The sequence below is a fragment of the Peromyscus maniculatus genome, chromosome 2, assembly GCF_049852395.1.
Source record: "Peromyscus maniculatus bairdii isolate BWxNUB_F1_BW_parent chromosome 2, HU_Pman_BW_mat_3.1, whole genome shotgun sequence".
Taxonomy (NCBI): domain Eukaryota; kingdom Metazoa; phylum Chordata; class Mammalia; order Rodentia; family Cricetidae; genus Peromyscus; species Peromyscus maniculatus.
The window spans coordinates 144,556,508-144,571,254 of NC_134853.1; the positions used below are offsets into that span (position 1 = coordinate 144,556,508).

Genomic DNA, 14,747 nt, shown 5'->3' on the forward strand with positions numbered 1-14,747 from the left:
CCTGGCACAGGATGGAGAGTCAGGGATCTCTGCCTCTAGGGAGGCCCCAGAATGTCTGTGCCACAGGGAGAAGGGTATAATAATGACTGGCCCCATACCCTCAAGGAGACACTGGAAGAACCCTGGGCCCCTCCAGCCTTCTCCCAGCCTGGCTTGCTCGGTATCTGGACAGGCCAGTTGTCATGGTGAAGGCCGGTTGGTGGGGAGCATCATAGTATACAGCTGCTGCGGAGTCAGGCAAACAGGCAGAAGTGATCCCCAGCACAGTGCCTTCAGGGTTGACCACTAAGGAGAGTGGCTGGGGCCAAACCCAAAGGGTTGTCTGTGGTCAGCGAATAGGATTTTGCCTGGGTGATGGGGGAGGAGGGTTTGGTCGGCGAGCACATTCCTCAACGTTTGTTGGGTTGTGTTTTGATTTGTTAGACTGTGTTTTGATAGCGCAGCTAGAAGGGAATCACACTTACTCTGTGCCTTTTCTGTGCCCAGTATCTGTGCTAATATCGCATCAATCTTTGCAGCAACTGAGGGCACTCCAGCACCTGCCCTCAGATGGCAGGCCTGGGATTAGAACTCGGCACTGACGGCCACCACAGCTGGCATCTTTGTTTTCTGGGAACTAGGCAGTGTCTGCTGTTTCAGAGAAGGGAGGGTGAGAAAGTGACCAGCGACTTGGAATTTATTTTAAAAGACTGGATCATCAGGCCACAGGTGGTGGGATGCAGGGGCTGGCTGTGCTTGGGCTTTGGGAACAGATGGCAGTTTAAAGAGAAAGCCATTAACTAGCCTGCTGCCGAGAATGTGGTCATTCAAACTTTTTATGATGAACTTAGATCTCTGTGTGGGCCATGGCCAGTTTTCCAGGACGTCCTGGGAGCTTCTGGGGCTGAACTGCCGCAACAGAAGCAGCCAGTTCAAAACAGGGACTTTCCAAAACCAATCCGGGAGACGGAGGAATTTGCAGAGCCTCTCGGAGCCAGTCGTGGGGGAGGGAGGAAGTAAGGACACTGTGGACAATACAGGGCTATCACAAGGTGCGGGTGCCACCTAGCGGCCACAGTGGCACAGCCAGGCCGGCGGTCGCGGCACTCGGCGAGCCGCGGCGCTCGCTGAACAAGGGCGGGACTTCCGGTGGGACTGTCGGGTGCTGTAGTCTGACTTTGGTCGGCCGAACTACACGTCCCATGGTGCTCCGCGCCAGACTGCGCAGGCGCGGTGAGGCGGGGCCGGTCAGAGGCTGAGGGGCCGCGGCTGGGTTGAATCGGTGTCTCCAGGGGTCTGGAACCAGGGCTACGAAGAGGTGAAGCGAGGCGGCATTGCACGGTGGGCACCATGTCGAGGCAGGCGAACCGTGGCACCGAGAGCAAGAAAATGGTAACTCTGAGCGCGTAACCCGGCGGGCCGGGCGGAATTGAAGCTTCCTGGGAAAGGGCCTGGTGCTGGCGCTCCGAGTGATTGTCAAGAGTACTGCTGTGAGCTGTGGGCTGGGGAGGTCCCGTGATGGGTCTGTCCCTAAGCGTCCAGCGCTGGGGCACCTTGGAGGACCCCTGAGTTTCCTCCCCTGCTCGCTACGCCGGGGTCTCTCGAGGTCGGGTGCAACTCTGCACTAGACCAACAACAGCGACGGTAATCAATAACAGTAACAACCACTTACTGATCTCTCACTGTGTGTTTGGTACTAGGGCATTACTTACATTATGTCATTCCCACAAGGTAACCCTACTAGGTGGATAATGTGATGGCCTTTTACAGCTCGGGGAGGAGGTTATGTGATACCTAATATTACACCCAGGAAGAGTTAGGATTTGAACTCATGCCTCTCCACCTCCAGAGGGAATGTTTCAGACTACTGAGTACAGAGTCTCTCACTGTGCTGTGGGTTTTGTGAGCTTAGATAGTGGTCTTGTCAGAAGGGAACTTTCCACCTACGACATTAAGTGGTGAGCCAGCCTGAGTACTCAGCGGTCCCTCTAATCGTTGAGAGGATAAGGGAGGATTGCTGTGGTTTCTTTCCCATCCTGGGAGTAGTGGGACAGAATATAATCCCCAAAGGCTGGGCTGGGGCTGGAGAGTAAGGTCGATATCAGTTTTCTCCAAGCTAAGAGGCTTTCCTGGCAGGTGTTTCTTTTTTTTTTTTTAATCATAGTCTTTTTTTTTGGGGGGGGGGTTGGTTTTTCAAGACAGGGTTTATTTGTGTAGCCCTGGCTGTCCTAGAATTAGCTCTGGAGACCAGGCTGGCCTCAAACTCAGAGATCTGCCTGTCTCTGCCTCCCGGTTAAGAAGAATCACATGAGTAAGATTTCAGTCACAAGGAGAAGCCACACCTGGTAAAAACACATTTTTCCCATGGGGCATCTAAACAAATAACAATAGACAGTTGTAATAAGTAATCTGAAGCGAACTCCTGTCCGATAACCTGGGAGGAGCATGAAAACTCGTTCCAGGAACAGTGGGCACCACCACCGCTGGCTTCTTAGCTTATTTTGCCAAACTGCCCATGACATGGCTTTGTTTTGGAATTTAAAACTCAGTATCTGGGGTGGGGATGTAGATCAAGTCGGTAGAGTGTCTGCCTCACATGTTCAGGGCCCCGGGTTTAATTCCCAGCACCGTATAAACTAGCTTGGTCATGAATGGCTGTAATCCCCAGCACTGTGATGGTAGAGGCAGAAGGATCAGGAATTCAAGGTCATCCTCAGCCCATAATAAGATGGAGGACAGCCTGGGCTACTTGAAATTTTTTTTAACACACACAGACATACAGAGCGGTGCTGGAGAGGGGGGATCACAGTGATAGAGCATCACTTTGGGGATGGAGCTCAGTGCATATGCAGGATACTCTGAGTTCAGTCTAAGGGGACCTATGTTGGTACTCCACTCTAGACAGGATGACCAGATTCCCTTCACACCTTCACGTCTTATACCAAGAACAGCCTCCACAAATGGAAGCTCTGCTATTCCAGGCTAGTTCTTAACCTTTTCTCTCTCAGAGCGCTTTCGAGAAACTGATGATAGCAGTGAATCACCTCTACACAAATATTAAATACACAAACTCAGTGGCTGGAGCTGGGTTCGATCCTAGCACTGCAAACATCAAGTGCAGAACACTTACACCATACCCATACGTTTGTTTGCTTTTCCAGGTTTTGTGGGCCTCTAAATGTACTCTATGGATTACAAGTTAAGAATTGCTTTCGGGGGACTGAGGATGTAGCTAGGCAGTGCATACACACACAGAGGAAATTAATTAATTCCTGGAAGAAGTAACAATAGTTGAAGAGAATGTTGTGCTAGAAAACAACGTCATGAACAATGTCCTGTTGAAGAAAATGCTTGTGTTCCTTGGCATTCTCCATTCTCAGTTGGTCGTTGGTTTTCTTAGCTATGAAATGGGGACAGTGATACTAAGGTTAGATGAGATAGTGTTAAGTTTAAGGGATGGTGTTTCTTTGGTAGATAGGAACAGAGGTATTTATTCCTTATTCTTTATATCTTGTTTTCAGTGTGTGTTTCTTTTCTTCTGGAATCAGTATTGATGTTCTTTGTTTCTGTTTTATTTGTTTGAACCAGGGTCTCTCTACATAGCTCTGGCTGACCATGAACTCACTCTGTACACCAAGCTGGCCGGGGACCCACAGAGATCCGCTGCCTGCCTCTGCCTCCCAAGTGCTGGGATTAAAGGCATTCACCACCACACCTATTTATTGAATATTGAACTATTTTTTAAGGGTTTTTTTTTGAGACAAGGTTTCTCTCTGTAACAGCCTTGGTTGTCCTGAAACTCTTTTTTTTTTTTTTTTTTGAGACAGGGTTTCTCTGTGTACTTTTGGTGTCTGCCCTGGATCTTGCTCTATAGACCAGGCTGGCCTCGAATTTACAGAGATCTGCCTGGCTCTGCATCCCGAGGGCTGGGATTAAAGACCTTCACTACTGCCGCCCTGCCCCCATCAACCTTTAATCAAGAAAATGTCCTACAGTCAGATTTTTTTTTAATTTAATGTTTTATTTGTAGATTGTGGTTACATTAAAGCTTAAAAACACTGATAGATTATTTTCAAAGGTATCACAAAGGGTTATCATATATTAAAATAAAATTAAAACATGCAAGTATATAAATATCAAAAGCCATGTCATATTCTTAAGGATTTATTTATTTATTATGTATACAGAAGAGGGCACCAGATCTCGTTACAGATGGTTGTGAGCCACCATGTGGGTGCTGGGAATTGAACTCAGGACCTCTGGAAGAGCAGTCAATACTCTTAACCTCTGAGCCATCTCTCCAGCCCCATTTGCTTTTTGCTTTTTTTTTTTTTTGTGTGTGTGTGTGTTTTTCGAGACAGGGTTTCTCTGTATAGCTTTGCGCCTTTCCTGGAACTCACTCTGTAGACCAGGCTGGTCTCAAACTCACAGAGATCTGCCTGGCTGTGCCTCTCTGCTTCCCGAGTGCTGGGATTAAAGGCGTGCACCACCACCGCCCCGGCCCATATTCTTAAACTTTATGTTGCCATGGTGAGTCAACTGTGAAAGAATGGATGAAAAGTTCTTTGAAGGGAATAATTCCTCATTCCATAAAAAGGTGTTGACCAGTTATCTAGTAAGTGGTCATAGCCACAAAAATTGCAGTATCTCAGTTGTGACAGGAACCAGTATTGAACAGCAGGAAGGAGCATTTCTTGGTTATTCATGGCACAAGAGCTGCGAACCACACACTGCAGCTGACAGATCTTAAAGACATTTTCTCAATTGAAATTCCCTTCTTTTGATATAAAATTAACCAGTAGGGGTGTGTATGCGCATGTGCACGCGCGCCACAGTATTTGTGTGGAGGTCAGAGGACAACTTGCTGTAGTCAGTTTCTCTCTTCCCACCATGTGGGGCCTGGGGATCTAACTTAGGTTATCAGGCATGGCAGCAGGTGCCTCTGCCTACTGAGCCAAAGTACCTGGTATTGACATGCTCCGCTTTTCCCTGTTTGGGGACAGTACCCCTCTAGTGACCCTCTTCCAGGTAGCCCAGGCTTGAGCACATAATTACTATATTTCACATAAACGTTCAGAGACCTAAATGGTTAATATACCCAGGTAATCTGATGTCTGCTGCTTCTTGTCCCTGCTAACAGAAAGTCAATCTGGGTCAAGTGGTAGTGGTGTACATCTTTAATCCCAGCATTTGGGAGGCAGAGGCAGGCAAAACAACAAACAAACAAACAAAAATGATACAGTCTGTCTGTCCAGCAAACTTTACCTGAGCCCCAACTATGTACAGAGCTCCTTATTAGGTACTGTGATAGATGCGGAGATGAAGTCCTAGACTCTACCTTTAGTAAGCATGTGTGACGGAGACAGAAATGTTCTCAACAACAGGGATATTGTACTGGCTGGGACTGGGTCCTGTTTTATTGCCTATTTGTGCGTGCACGCTCACACAATGCTGGGGATTGAATTCTGAGCACTGACTTCATCATCTTTTGAAAATGCTTTACTTTAATAAGGAAGTAGTAGTGGTAGATATACTGACATTACAGGGCTATAATTAATTGAAAACGAATATAGCCAGGCATGGTGGCTCATACCTTTAATCCCAGCACTCAGGAGTCAGAGGCAGGTGGATCTCTGTGAGTTTGAGGCCAGCCTGGTCTCCAAAGCAAGTTCCAGGACAGCTAGAGCTGTTACACAGAGAAACCCTGTCTTGAAAAAAAAAAGAAAGAAAGAAAGAAAGAAAGAAAGAAAGAAAGAAAGAAAGAAAGAAAGAAAGAAAGAAAGAAAGAAAGAAAGAAAGAAAAAAGAAAATGCTTAATATAAAGCTGATGGTATGGGTATGTGTGTGTGTTGCCAGCATGTATGTCTGTATACCATGTGTGTGTCTGGTGCCTGGGGAGGTATTGGATACCCTGGGACTGGAGTTATAGACAGTTGTGAGCCCCCGAGCCTCCAGGTGGGAACTGAACCCAGGTCCTCTGGAAGAGCAGCCAGTGCTCTTAACCACTGAGCCATCTCTCCAGCTCTGCACCACTTCTGTTTTAGAAGTATGAAGACCTTGAGTTACACATTCATGTGCTCTTGTTCTGAACAGGCCAGGTCCGTAACTGAGGCTGGAGGGGACTTGCATCTAGTAATAGAAGATGTGGAGAACCTGAGTGAGGCTCCCCACTCCCAGATTCCGGGCACATCTGTGTTGTGGCAGTGAGCACAGCTGTCTAGGACCCTTCCTGTCTTTTCCTACTGGTGAACTGGGGAGCTGCACGTGTAAGGAGCTTTATCACATTGTGATTTGCATATAATTTGGCAATCATGGTGGGCGGAGGCTCCTGGAGTTCATCCAAGGGCTCATTAATAATGGAAGGAAAGTGCTCCTGACTTAATGCACCTGTGCCAGCTCTCCGGACTGGTAACAGCTGGATTGCCTCCATCCATTCATGTTCAGGCCATTCTAGTGCCAAACCCTTGACTTGACTAAGAAATCGTTCCTCCTTAATAGCTTCCTTTCAGTTGCCATATTTGGCAAACGGTCTCCTGGAGATGCCCTGCTCTGACTGTTTTAGTTGAGTTCAGAGAGCCTCCTGCTCCCAAAATTGATTTCCTTTGACTCTGGTGCATCTGAGATTTGTTTTAATTGAGGGGGCTTATTAATATTGCAGTCATGGGATAGAGCGGATGCAGTGACTGCTGCCTGGGAAACACTTGGGTTTCGTCCCCCCAGGCTCCGGTTTCAGTACTTAGCTATTTAACCTTGAGCTGATCATTCCTCTTTCTGGTCTCGGTATCTCTTCTGGGTCAGTCACTACCCATTCTGCTTTACTGAGTTTTTACAAGATCAGAAAAAGTAGCCTGTTCTGGACAGGCGTGGTGGCTGATGCTTTGGGTTCTTGCCTCAGAAGTCCTGAAGTCAGAGTGACTTCCTCCACATCTGACAAGCCTCTCTTCAGAAGGGAGTGGCAAGGTGTCGATCTTGATCAAGCCATTATGTTGTTGTTGTTGTTGTTTAGCCTTATTTCTGAGGGGATCCATTGGAATAGATGTGCTGTTGATATGTTTCTCAGGGCTGGAGACGTACCTCAGTGGCAAAGTGCTTGTCTGGCGTGCCCAGCGCCCTGGGTTTGCTCCTCAGCTCCACAATCACAAATACATTCTTCACTTTAACTCCAATAGTGATTCTTCACTGCCAGCAGGCTTGGTGTTTTTTTTTTTTTTTTTTTTTTTTTTTTTTTCTGGAGTCTTAGTATCTGCAGTTCCTCTCACACTTCTGTTTCTTGGTGTGTGTGTGTGTGTGTGTGTGTGTGTGTGTGTGTGTGTGTGTGTGTGTGTGTGTGTTACTGGGGACCAAACCCATGGGCATGTACTATATCATTGAGTGTATCACCAGCCTAGTATGAACTGAGGCCAACCTAGGTGGAACTCACATTGAAATCATATGTGACTTTGGTTTTTCAAATGTTTTTTGCATTTATTTATTTATCTATTTATGTATGTATGTATGTATGTGCACACACATGTGCCATGGCACCTGTGGCAGGGGTCAATTTGCAGGATTTGTTCTCTCTTTCCAACATGTAGAGCTACGGGATCAAACTCAGGTCATCAGGCTTGTTGGCAAAGGTGTTTGCCCTCTGGGCCATCTTGCTGGCCCCATTTTTCTATTTTTAATGTGCGTGCATGTGTTGTTGTGGATCAAATTCAATGCTGTGGATCAAACTCAAAGTACTCTATGGACGGAACTCAACTACCCAGTCCTAGTAAGAGTTCTTTCTTTCTTTTACATTTTTTTTTCCGAGACAGGGTTTGTTTTGGTGACTGTCCTGGATCTCACTTTGTAGACCAGGCTGGCCTCGAACTCACAGAGATCCGCCTGTCTCTGCCTCCCGAGTGCTGGGATTAAAGGCGTGCGCCACTGCCGCCCAGCAAAATATTCTTATTGTTATTTGTTTGTACATGTGTATATATCTGTATATGTGCATGTGCCTGAGGTTAGGGCCATCCCCTGGAGCTGGAGTCACAGGCAGTTGTGAGCTGCCTGACGTGGGTGCTGGGAATCGAACTCAAGTCCTCTGCAAGAACAATGCATGCTCTTACCCACTGGGCTATCTCTTCAGCTCCCTTTTTCTTTCTTTCTTAAGGTTTCTTTTTATTTTAAATTGTGTATGTGTGTCTGACGTTGGTGGGTACGTGCATTTGAGTGTGGGTGCCCAAGGAGGCAGAAGTCTTAGATTCTCCTGGAGCTGGAGTTGTAGATGTTTGTGTGCCTTCTTGTGGGTGCTTGGGACTAAACTCAAGATCTCTGCAAAAGCAGTACATGCTCTTAACTACCGAATTATCTCTCCAGCAAGAGTCTCAATCTTAAAAAACTTGTGTGATTTTTAGCATGGTAGGTCTGTCACAATCTGCCCCACTTCTGGAACCGGTTTCTGTTCCAGTTTGCCTTCTACTGACGTGATAAAGACTATGAATAAAAGCAGCTTGGGGAGGACGTGGTTTATTTGGCTTGCCTGATCCAGTCACAGTCCAACACTGAGGACGTCAGGGTGGGAACATGTAGGCAGGAACTAAAGCACAGATCAAAGAGGAGAGCTATCCACTGGCTTGTTCTTTTTGTACAACCCAGGGTCACCAGGTTGGTGGCACCACTGAGGGTAGGCCCTGACTGCCACATCAGGCATCAATCAAGGGGCTGGAGAGGCGGCTCAGTGGTGAGTGCTTGTTGCTCTTCCGGAGGACCTGGGGTTCAATTCTCAGCTCCCGTATGATGGTTCACAATCACCCCTAACTTCAGCCCCAGGGGTTAGTATTTGCCCTCTTCTGACCTCCATGGGCACCAGGCATGACATGGTACCACATACTTACATGCAGGCAGTCACCCAGACACAGAAATATTTGTAAAATGTTAATAATCATTAATCAAGAAAATGTCCCCACAGGCTTACCTATAGGCAGTCTGATGTAAGCATTTTCTCAATTGAGGGTCCCTCTTCCCGATGACAGCCGTGACAGAAGACTAACCAGCACAGTGGTAGAAACCAGTGTGGATCAGTCTTGTGTCCCGGGTGTACAGGATGTGTATTCTTAGGTTGCTGAGGTGGCTCAGTGGGTAAAGGTGCTTGCTGCCAAGGCTGACAGCCTGAGCTGGATCTCTGGAGCCCACATAGTAGAAGGAGAGAACTTACTTCTAAAGGTTGTCTTCTGACTGGCACACATGTCCTCACACAGTTGTGTAGATGCACGTGCGTGTGTGTGTGTGCGCGCACACACACACACACACACACACACACACACACAGAGTGTGTGTATATATATATATATTTTTTTTTGTTTTGTTTTGTTTTGTTTTGTTTTTCGAGACAGGGTTTCTCTGTGTAGCTTTGCGCCTTTCCTGGAACTTGCTTTGGACACCAGGCTGGCCTCGAACTCACAGAGATTCGCCTGTCTCTGCCTCCCGAGTGCTAGGATTAAAGGCGTGCGCCACCACCGCCTGGCTATTTTTTTAAACTTTTAAATTTTTGTTTTATTTTTCTTTTTGAGACCAGTTTTTCTGCATATCCCTGGCTGTCTTGGAACTCACTCTGTAGACCAGGCTGGCCTTGAAACTCACAGAGACCTGCCTGTCTATGTCTCCCGAGTGCTGGGATTAAAGGCGTGTACCACCACTACTCAACTATAATTTTATTTTTAAAGATCATTTATTATTCTCTTGTGTACGTGTGTGTGCCTGCGTGAGTCTATGTGCACCATGTGCATGCAGGTGCCTATTGAGGCCAGAGGGTGTTGGACCCCCTGGAAATGAAGTTCTAGGCGGTTGTGGGCCACCGGATGTGGGCCCTAGGAACCAAACCTAGATGCTCTGGAAAATCAGTAGGAACCCTAAACTGAGGAACTCCCCCCTCCAATATTGTATTCTTTTTAGACTTGTGCACTTTTTAGAAACATTTTAACATTGTGTCAAAAGGATCATTTATCAGGCCCCGCCCCCACCTCCATGTTGGTGACTTTGAGGAGAAGTTATCTTCAGGTTAATGGGCTCTCTAGGACTCCCTTCCCTGCCAGCCCAGTCCCATGAGTTGCCAGCTCTTCCCATGGGCATCAGAGAACCAAAGCCTTGGGAGTACAGCTTAACCCCATGCCAGAACCCTCTAAGGCAATGGTTCTCAACCTTCTGATGCTGCGACCCTTTCATACAGTTCTTCATGTTGTAGGGACCCCTGACGTAAAATTATCTTCATTGCTACTTCGTAACTGTAATTTTGCTACTGCTATGAATCATAATGTAAATACCTGTTTTTCTGATGGTGTTAGGCCACCCCTGTGAAAAGGGTTGTTTGACCCCGAAGGGGTCGTGACCCACAGGTTGAGAACACTTGCTCTAAGGTGTGGGGAAGCCGTTGGTCACATCTGCCGACACACAGGATGGTGTGAAAGTGTCTGCGTTGGCTCCATCTTTCACAGACTCCAGTGAGTGGCTGTTCCTCCCTCGCCAGGTTCAGGTGACCCACGCTGTGGTAGACTGGGTTGGTGGGTTAGAAGATGTGCCTCTGTAGCCAGTGTGTAGTGGGTGTGGATGCCCTCCTGTCATGCTGGCCGCTCCACAGGGGTGATGTCCTCCAGACGTAAGCATCCAGGTGGCCTTCCCTTGGAATCCTGGTGGTTGCAGCCAGGCTGACCCAACTGAACCCCCGCTTCGTGCTGCTGGGTCCTGATGGCCTTCTGATCTCTTTCAGAGTTCTGAGCTGTTCACCCTGACCTATGGAGCCCTTGTCACCCAGCTGTGCAAGGACTATGAAAATGATGAAGATGTGAATAAACAGCTGGACAGAATGTGAGTGAGCGCCTCCCTCACTAGACGCAGCAGCAGGCTTGCAGCACACCGAGTGTGGCTGTTCTGTGAGGCCAGCATTTGGGTCCAGTTTCCACTGAGCTCATTCATGAGGGTGTTTGGGTTATCCCCATCTTCTCTCTTAGCCGACAACAGTCTCATGTTTAGATATGCGACATTTTGTTTACATAGAAGACATTATATAAGATGCTGTGACCCCTTAATGGTCTGTTCTCTGATTTCCTTCCAAGGGGCTATAACATCGGAGTCCGACTAATTGAAGATTTTTTGGCACGCTCAAATGTTGGAAGATGTCATGACTTTCGGGAAACTGCGGATGTCATTGCTAAGGTCGTTTACCTGGGCCGCCTGGCCACTGAAGCTTGCCATTGGGAGGCTACCTACCACTCTCACTGTCTCCCTTAATCTCCCAAAAGACTGATTGGGCAGCTCTTTGGACCAAAGAAGCCCTCCTGGTGGTTTGGAAATAACAGATTAGAAAAGAATCAAGAGTGGCTGAGGTCTTTCTTGGGCATTCTAGCCTCGCTGTAGCTGACTATAGTGGTGTATGCCTGTGATCCCAGCACGTGGAGGCAGACACAGCAGAGTCACAAGTTTGTGGCTGGTCTGGTCTGAATTCTAGATCAGCCATGGCGCTATAGCAAGATCCTACCTACAAACAGACGGAGCCAGCAGGTTTGTCTGTCTCCCTGAAATTAAAGCCCGATTCCTCCACTTCGAAAGTGTAGCACAGTATCGAGGGATTTGAGAATATGCATTTTGGGCCAGATGTGACTCAGGCCTGTAATTCCAGCCCTGAGAAGACAGAGGTAGGATGATTGCTGCAAATTCAAGGCCAATGTAGGCTGTGTAGTCAGCTCCAGGCCAGCCTGAGCTACACTGTAGGACCCTGTCTCCAAAAAGAAGAAATAAAGCAAAAATAATTCCTCATTCAGATTTCAGTTGAAGGCAGCTGCCCTTCCAGTGAGACAGGCAGGCAGATAGTGAGTTAGTGTGTAGTTGTGTGACGCCTGGGGAGACGGAGTCCTGCAGATAGTGAGTTAGTGTGTAATTGGAGGGACGGAGTCCGGCATGGCTCCTCTCTCTTCCCCAGGTCTCTGAAGATTTGGAGGTCACCGTGTTGTCCTAAGTGACCCTTCGCTGACACATTCCCAGTTGTAGAGTTCTGTCACTCTTCGCCATAGTGCTATTGTGTATTCCCTGACAGGTGGCATTCAAGATGTACTTGGGCATCACTCCGAGTATCACAAATTGGAGCCCAGCTGGCGATGAATTCTCCCTCATCTTGGAAAATAACCCGTTGGTGGACTTTGTGGAGCTTCCCGATAGCCACTCATCCCTTATTTATTCCAACCTCTTGTGTGGGGTGCTGCGGGGAGCCCTGGAGATGGTGAGTGCAGCTCTCTCTGGGCGGGTGGGGGTCGGGGGGCTGTTTGGTAAGTGCTTGTCTGAATGGGAGAGAAAAGGCTTCCCCAGCCTCTTGCTGTCTGAGGGGATAGGGCTGCTGGTACAGGATCCACGGCAGACACAAGAGTACTCTCAGCAGTGGGTTCCCAGATGGCTTTCGGGCCTCGGGCTGAGTGGACTGAGGCCTTCTCCTCCTTCCTTTCCTTTCTTTTCTTTCTTTTCTTCCTTTTCTTCCTTTCCTTCCTTTCCTTCCTTTCCTTCCTTTCTTTTCTTTCTTTCTTTCTTTCTTTCTTTCTTTCTTTCTTTCTTTCTTTCTTTCTTTCTTTCTTTCTTTCTTTCCTTCCTTCCTTCCTTCCTTCCTTCCTTCCTTCCTTCCTTCCTTCGTTCCTTCCTTTCCTCTCTCTCTCTCTCTCTTTTTCTTTCTTTCATTTTTTTTTTTTTTTTTTTTTTGGTTTTTCGAGACAGGGTTTCTCTGCGTAGCTTTGCGCCTTTTCTGGAGCTCACTTGGTAGCCCAGGCTGGCCTCGAACTCACAGAGATCCGCCTGGCTCTGCCTCCCGAGTGCTGGGATTAAAGGCGTGCGCCACCACCGCCCGGCTCCATTTTTTTTTTTTTTTTTTTTTTTTTTTTTTTTTTTGAGACAGCCTCACTCCAGCCCTAATTAGCTTGGGAATCAAATTGCTCAATATGTAGACCAGGCTATCTTCAAATTTGCCCCCAGCCTCTTCCTGTCAAGTGCTGGGGTTACAGATCAACGACACTACATCCAGTGTGAGGCCACTGTCTTCAGTGTTAGAATACTGGAGCTGGCAACCCTGTCCCTGTGGAAATTAGTCCCTTTAAATAAATGTTAGGAGCCGGGTGGTGTGGCACATGTCTTTAATCCCAACACTTGGGAAGCAGAGGCAGGCGGATGGATCTCTGTGATTTCCAGGCCAGCCTGGTCTACAGAGCGAGTTCCAGGACAGCCAGAGCTACGCAGAGAAACCCTGTCTCGAAAAACATAAACAAACAAACAAATAAATAAATAATTTGGGCCAGATAGTGTTGGCGCACGCCTTTAATCCCAGCACTCAGGAGGAAGAAGCAGGAGGATCTCTGAGTTCAAGGACAGCCAGGACTACACAGAGAAACCCTGTCTCAAAAAACCCAAAACAAAAAAGTTTGGAAGTTTCATACATTTATATAATTTATATATATAGTGAATTTTAGTCATCTTCACATGCACACATCCCAGTCCATGGGCATTTCTGGTCTAGCCTCACCCTGAGGGGTTCACCAGAGGCTGTGATTAGACACCCCCTTTCCGCTCCTCAGGTCCAGATGGCTGTGGAGGCCAAGTTTGTCCAGGACACTCTGAAGGGCGATGGTGTAACAGAGATCAGGATGAGGTTCATCAGGAGGATTGAAGACAATCTCCCGGCCGGAGAGGAGTGAGCTCTAGGACCCTGGGGCAGCCAGGAGCAGCACCTGCTGGGGAGAACGGTGGGGCGCTCCCTCTGCCTCCGGAACTCAGAGACTTTCGAGCCGATGTTATATATTCTTCTACCTTACTTCCATTCTTCACGCTAATAAAGAGCAGACTGGTAGTCTGCTTGCCCTACAAGTGTGCACTTCAGAAAGGGGATTCTCTGCTCCGTTTCTCTTCAGAGGGGCAGGAAGTACTTGCCCTTGGCTAGACTAAAAGAGTTCAAACCATTTTACATTCCTGTGACTTTTCCAAAGCAAACCCCACTTGGACCCCCTTAAGAGACAAGCCTGACACATCTGCTCCCGAACCTTCTCGAAGCCCTTGGCTGTGGGGAGTCTTGGGTTGTAGAGGGAGGAGAACGCTGGGAAGGGGTGGGTGAGAATGGTTGGCTGTAGTGACATACTGTAGTCTTGCCAGGCCACGGAAGCCAGTCGTGCCGGAAGCCCCGGCTTCTGGGAAGCCACCCAGGTCTGTTCCTCCCTGCTGTTTGGAGGCACCATCTCCTCCTTTTATGGAGGGTCCATCCTTTTTCTTACGGATTCTTCAATAAAGACACATTCTTGAGTGGAATCCCAGTCCTGTCGTGTTTTCCTTCTGCTCAGCATGTGAAGTTTGAGCAGAAAAGAGCGTGTGAGCCCTGGTGCTGGGTCCTGCTCACAGCAGCAGATGCTGGATCTGCCCTGGGTGTTTCGTTGGTGATTCTGTTTTTATGGAGAAGCTGAGGTCAGGCTGTCTGAGGTCACAGAGCTATCAAGTGGAGGGACACCAGGCTTTGAAGCGAGGACGGACAAAGCCCCTGTTCTTGATTTGTTCTGAAGCCCGGTTAGCACTCAGGGTTCACACTCAGGGTTCGAACTCAGGGTTCACACTCAGGGTTAGCACTCAGGGTTCACACTCAGGGTTAGCACTCAGGGTTCACACTCAGGGTTAGCACTCAGGGTTCGCACTCAGGGTTAGCACTTGTGGCTTGGGATAGCTTTACTTTGAGACCTATTTCACTGGAGCTAGATGGGTATTTAAAATTACATCGTGTGTGTGTGTGTGTGTGT

At 48.0% G+C, this 14,747-nt stretch overlaps 1 protein-coding gene across 1 annotated transcript; it reads left to right on the top strand.

Annotated features, from left to right (window-relative positions):
- The first annotated feature begins 1,202 nt into the window (after positions 1 to 1,202).
- Trappc3 (trafficking protein particle complex subunit 3) lies at positions 1,203 to 14,268 on the top strand. The gene is made up of 5 exons (XM_006980074.4): positions 1,203 to 1,371; positions 10,706 to 10,803; positions 11,052 to 11,151; positions 12,029 to 12,211; positions 13,545 to 14,268. The coding sequence occupies exons 1-5, from the start codon at positions 1,330 to 1,332 to the stop codon at positions 13,662 to 13,664; spliced, it is 543 nt and encodes a 180-aa protein (XP_006980136.1). The 5' UTR covers positions 1,203 to 1,329; the 3' UTR covers positions 13,665 to 14,268.
- The last annotated feature ends 479 nt before the right edge of the window (positions 14,269 to 14,747 follow it).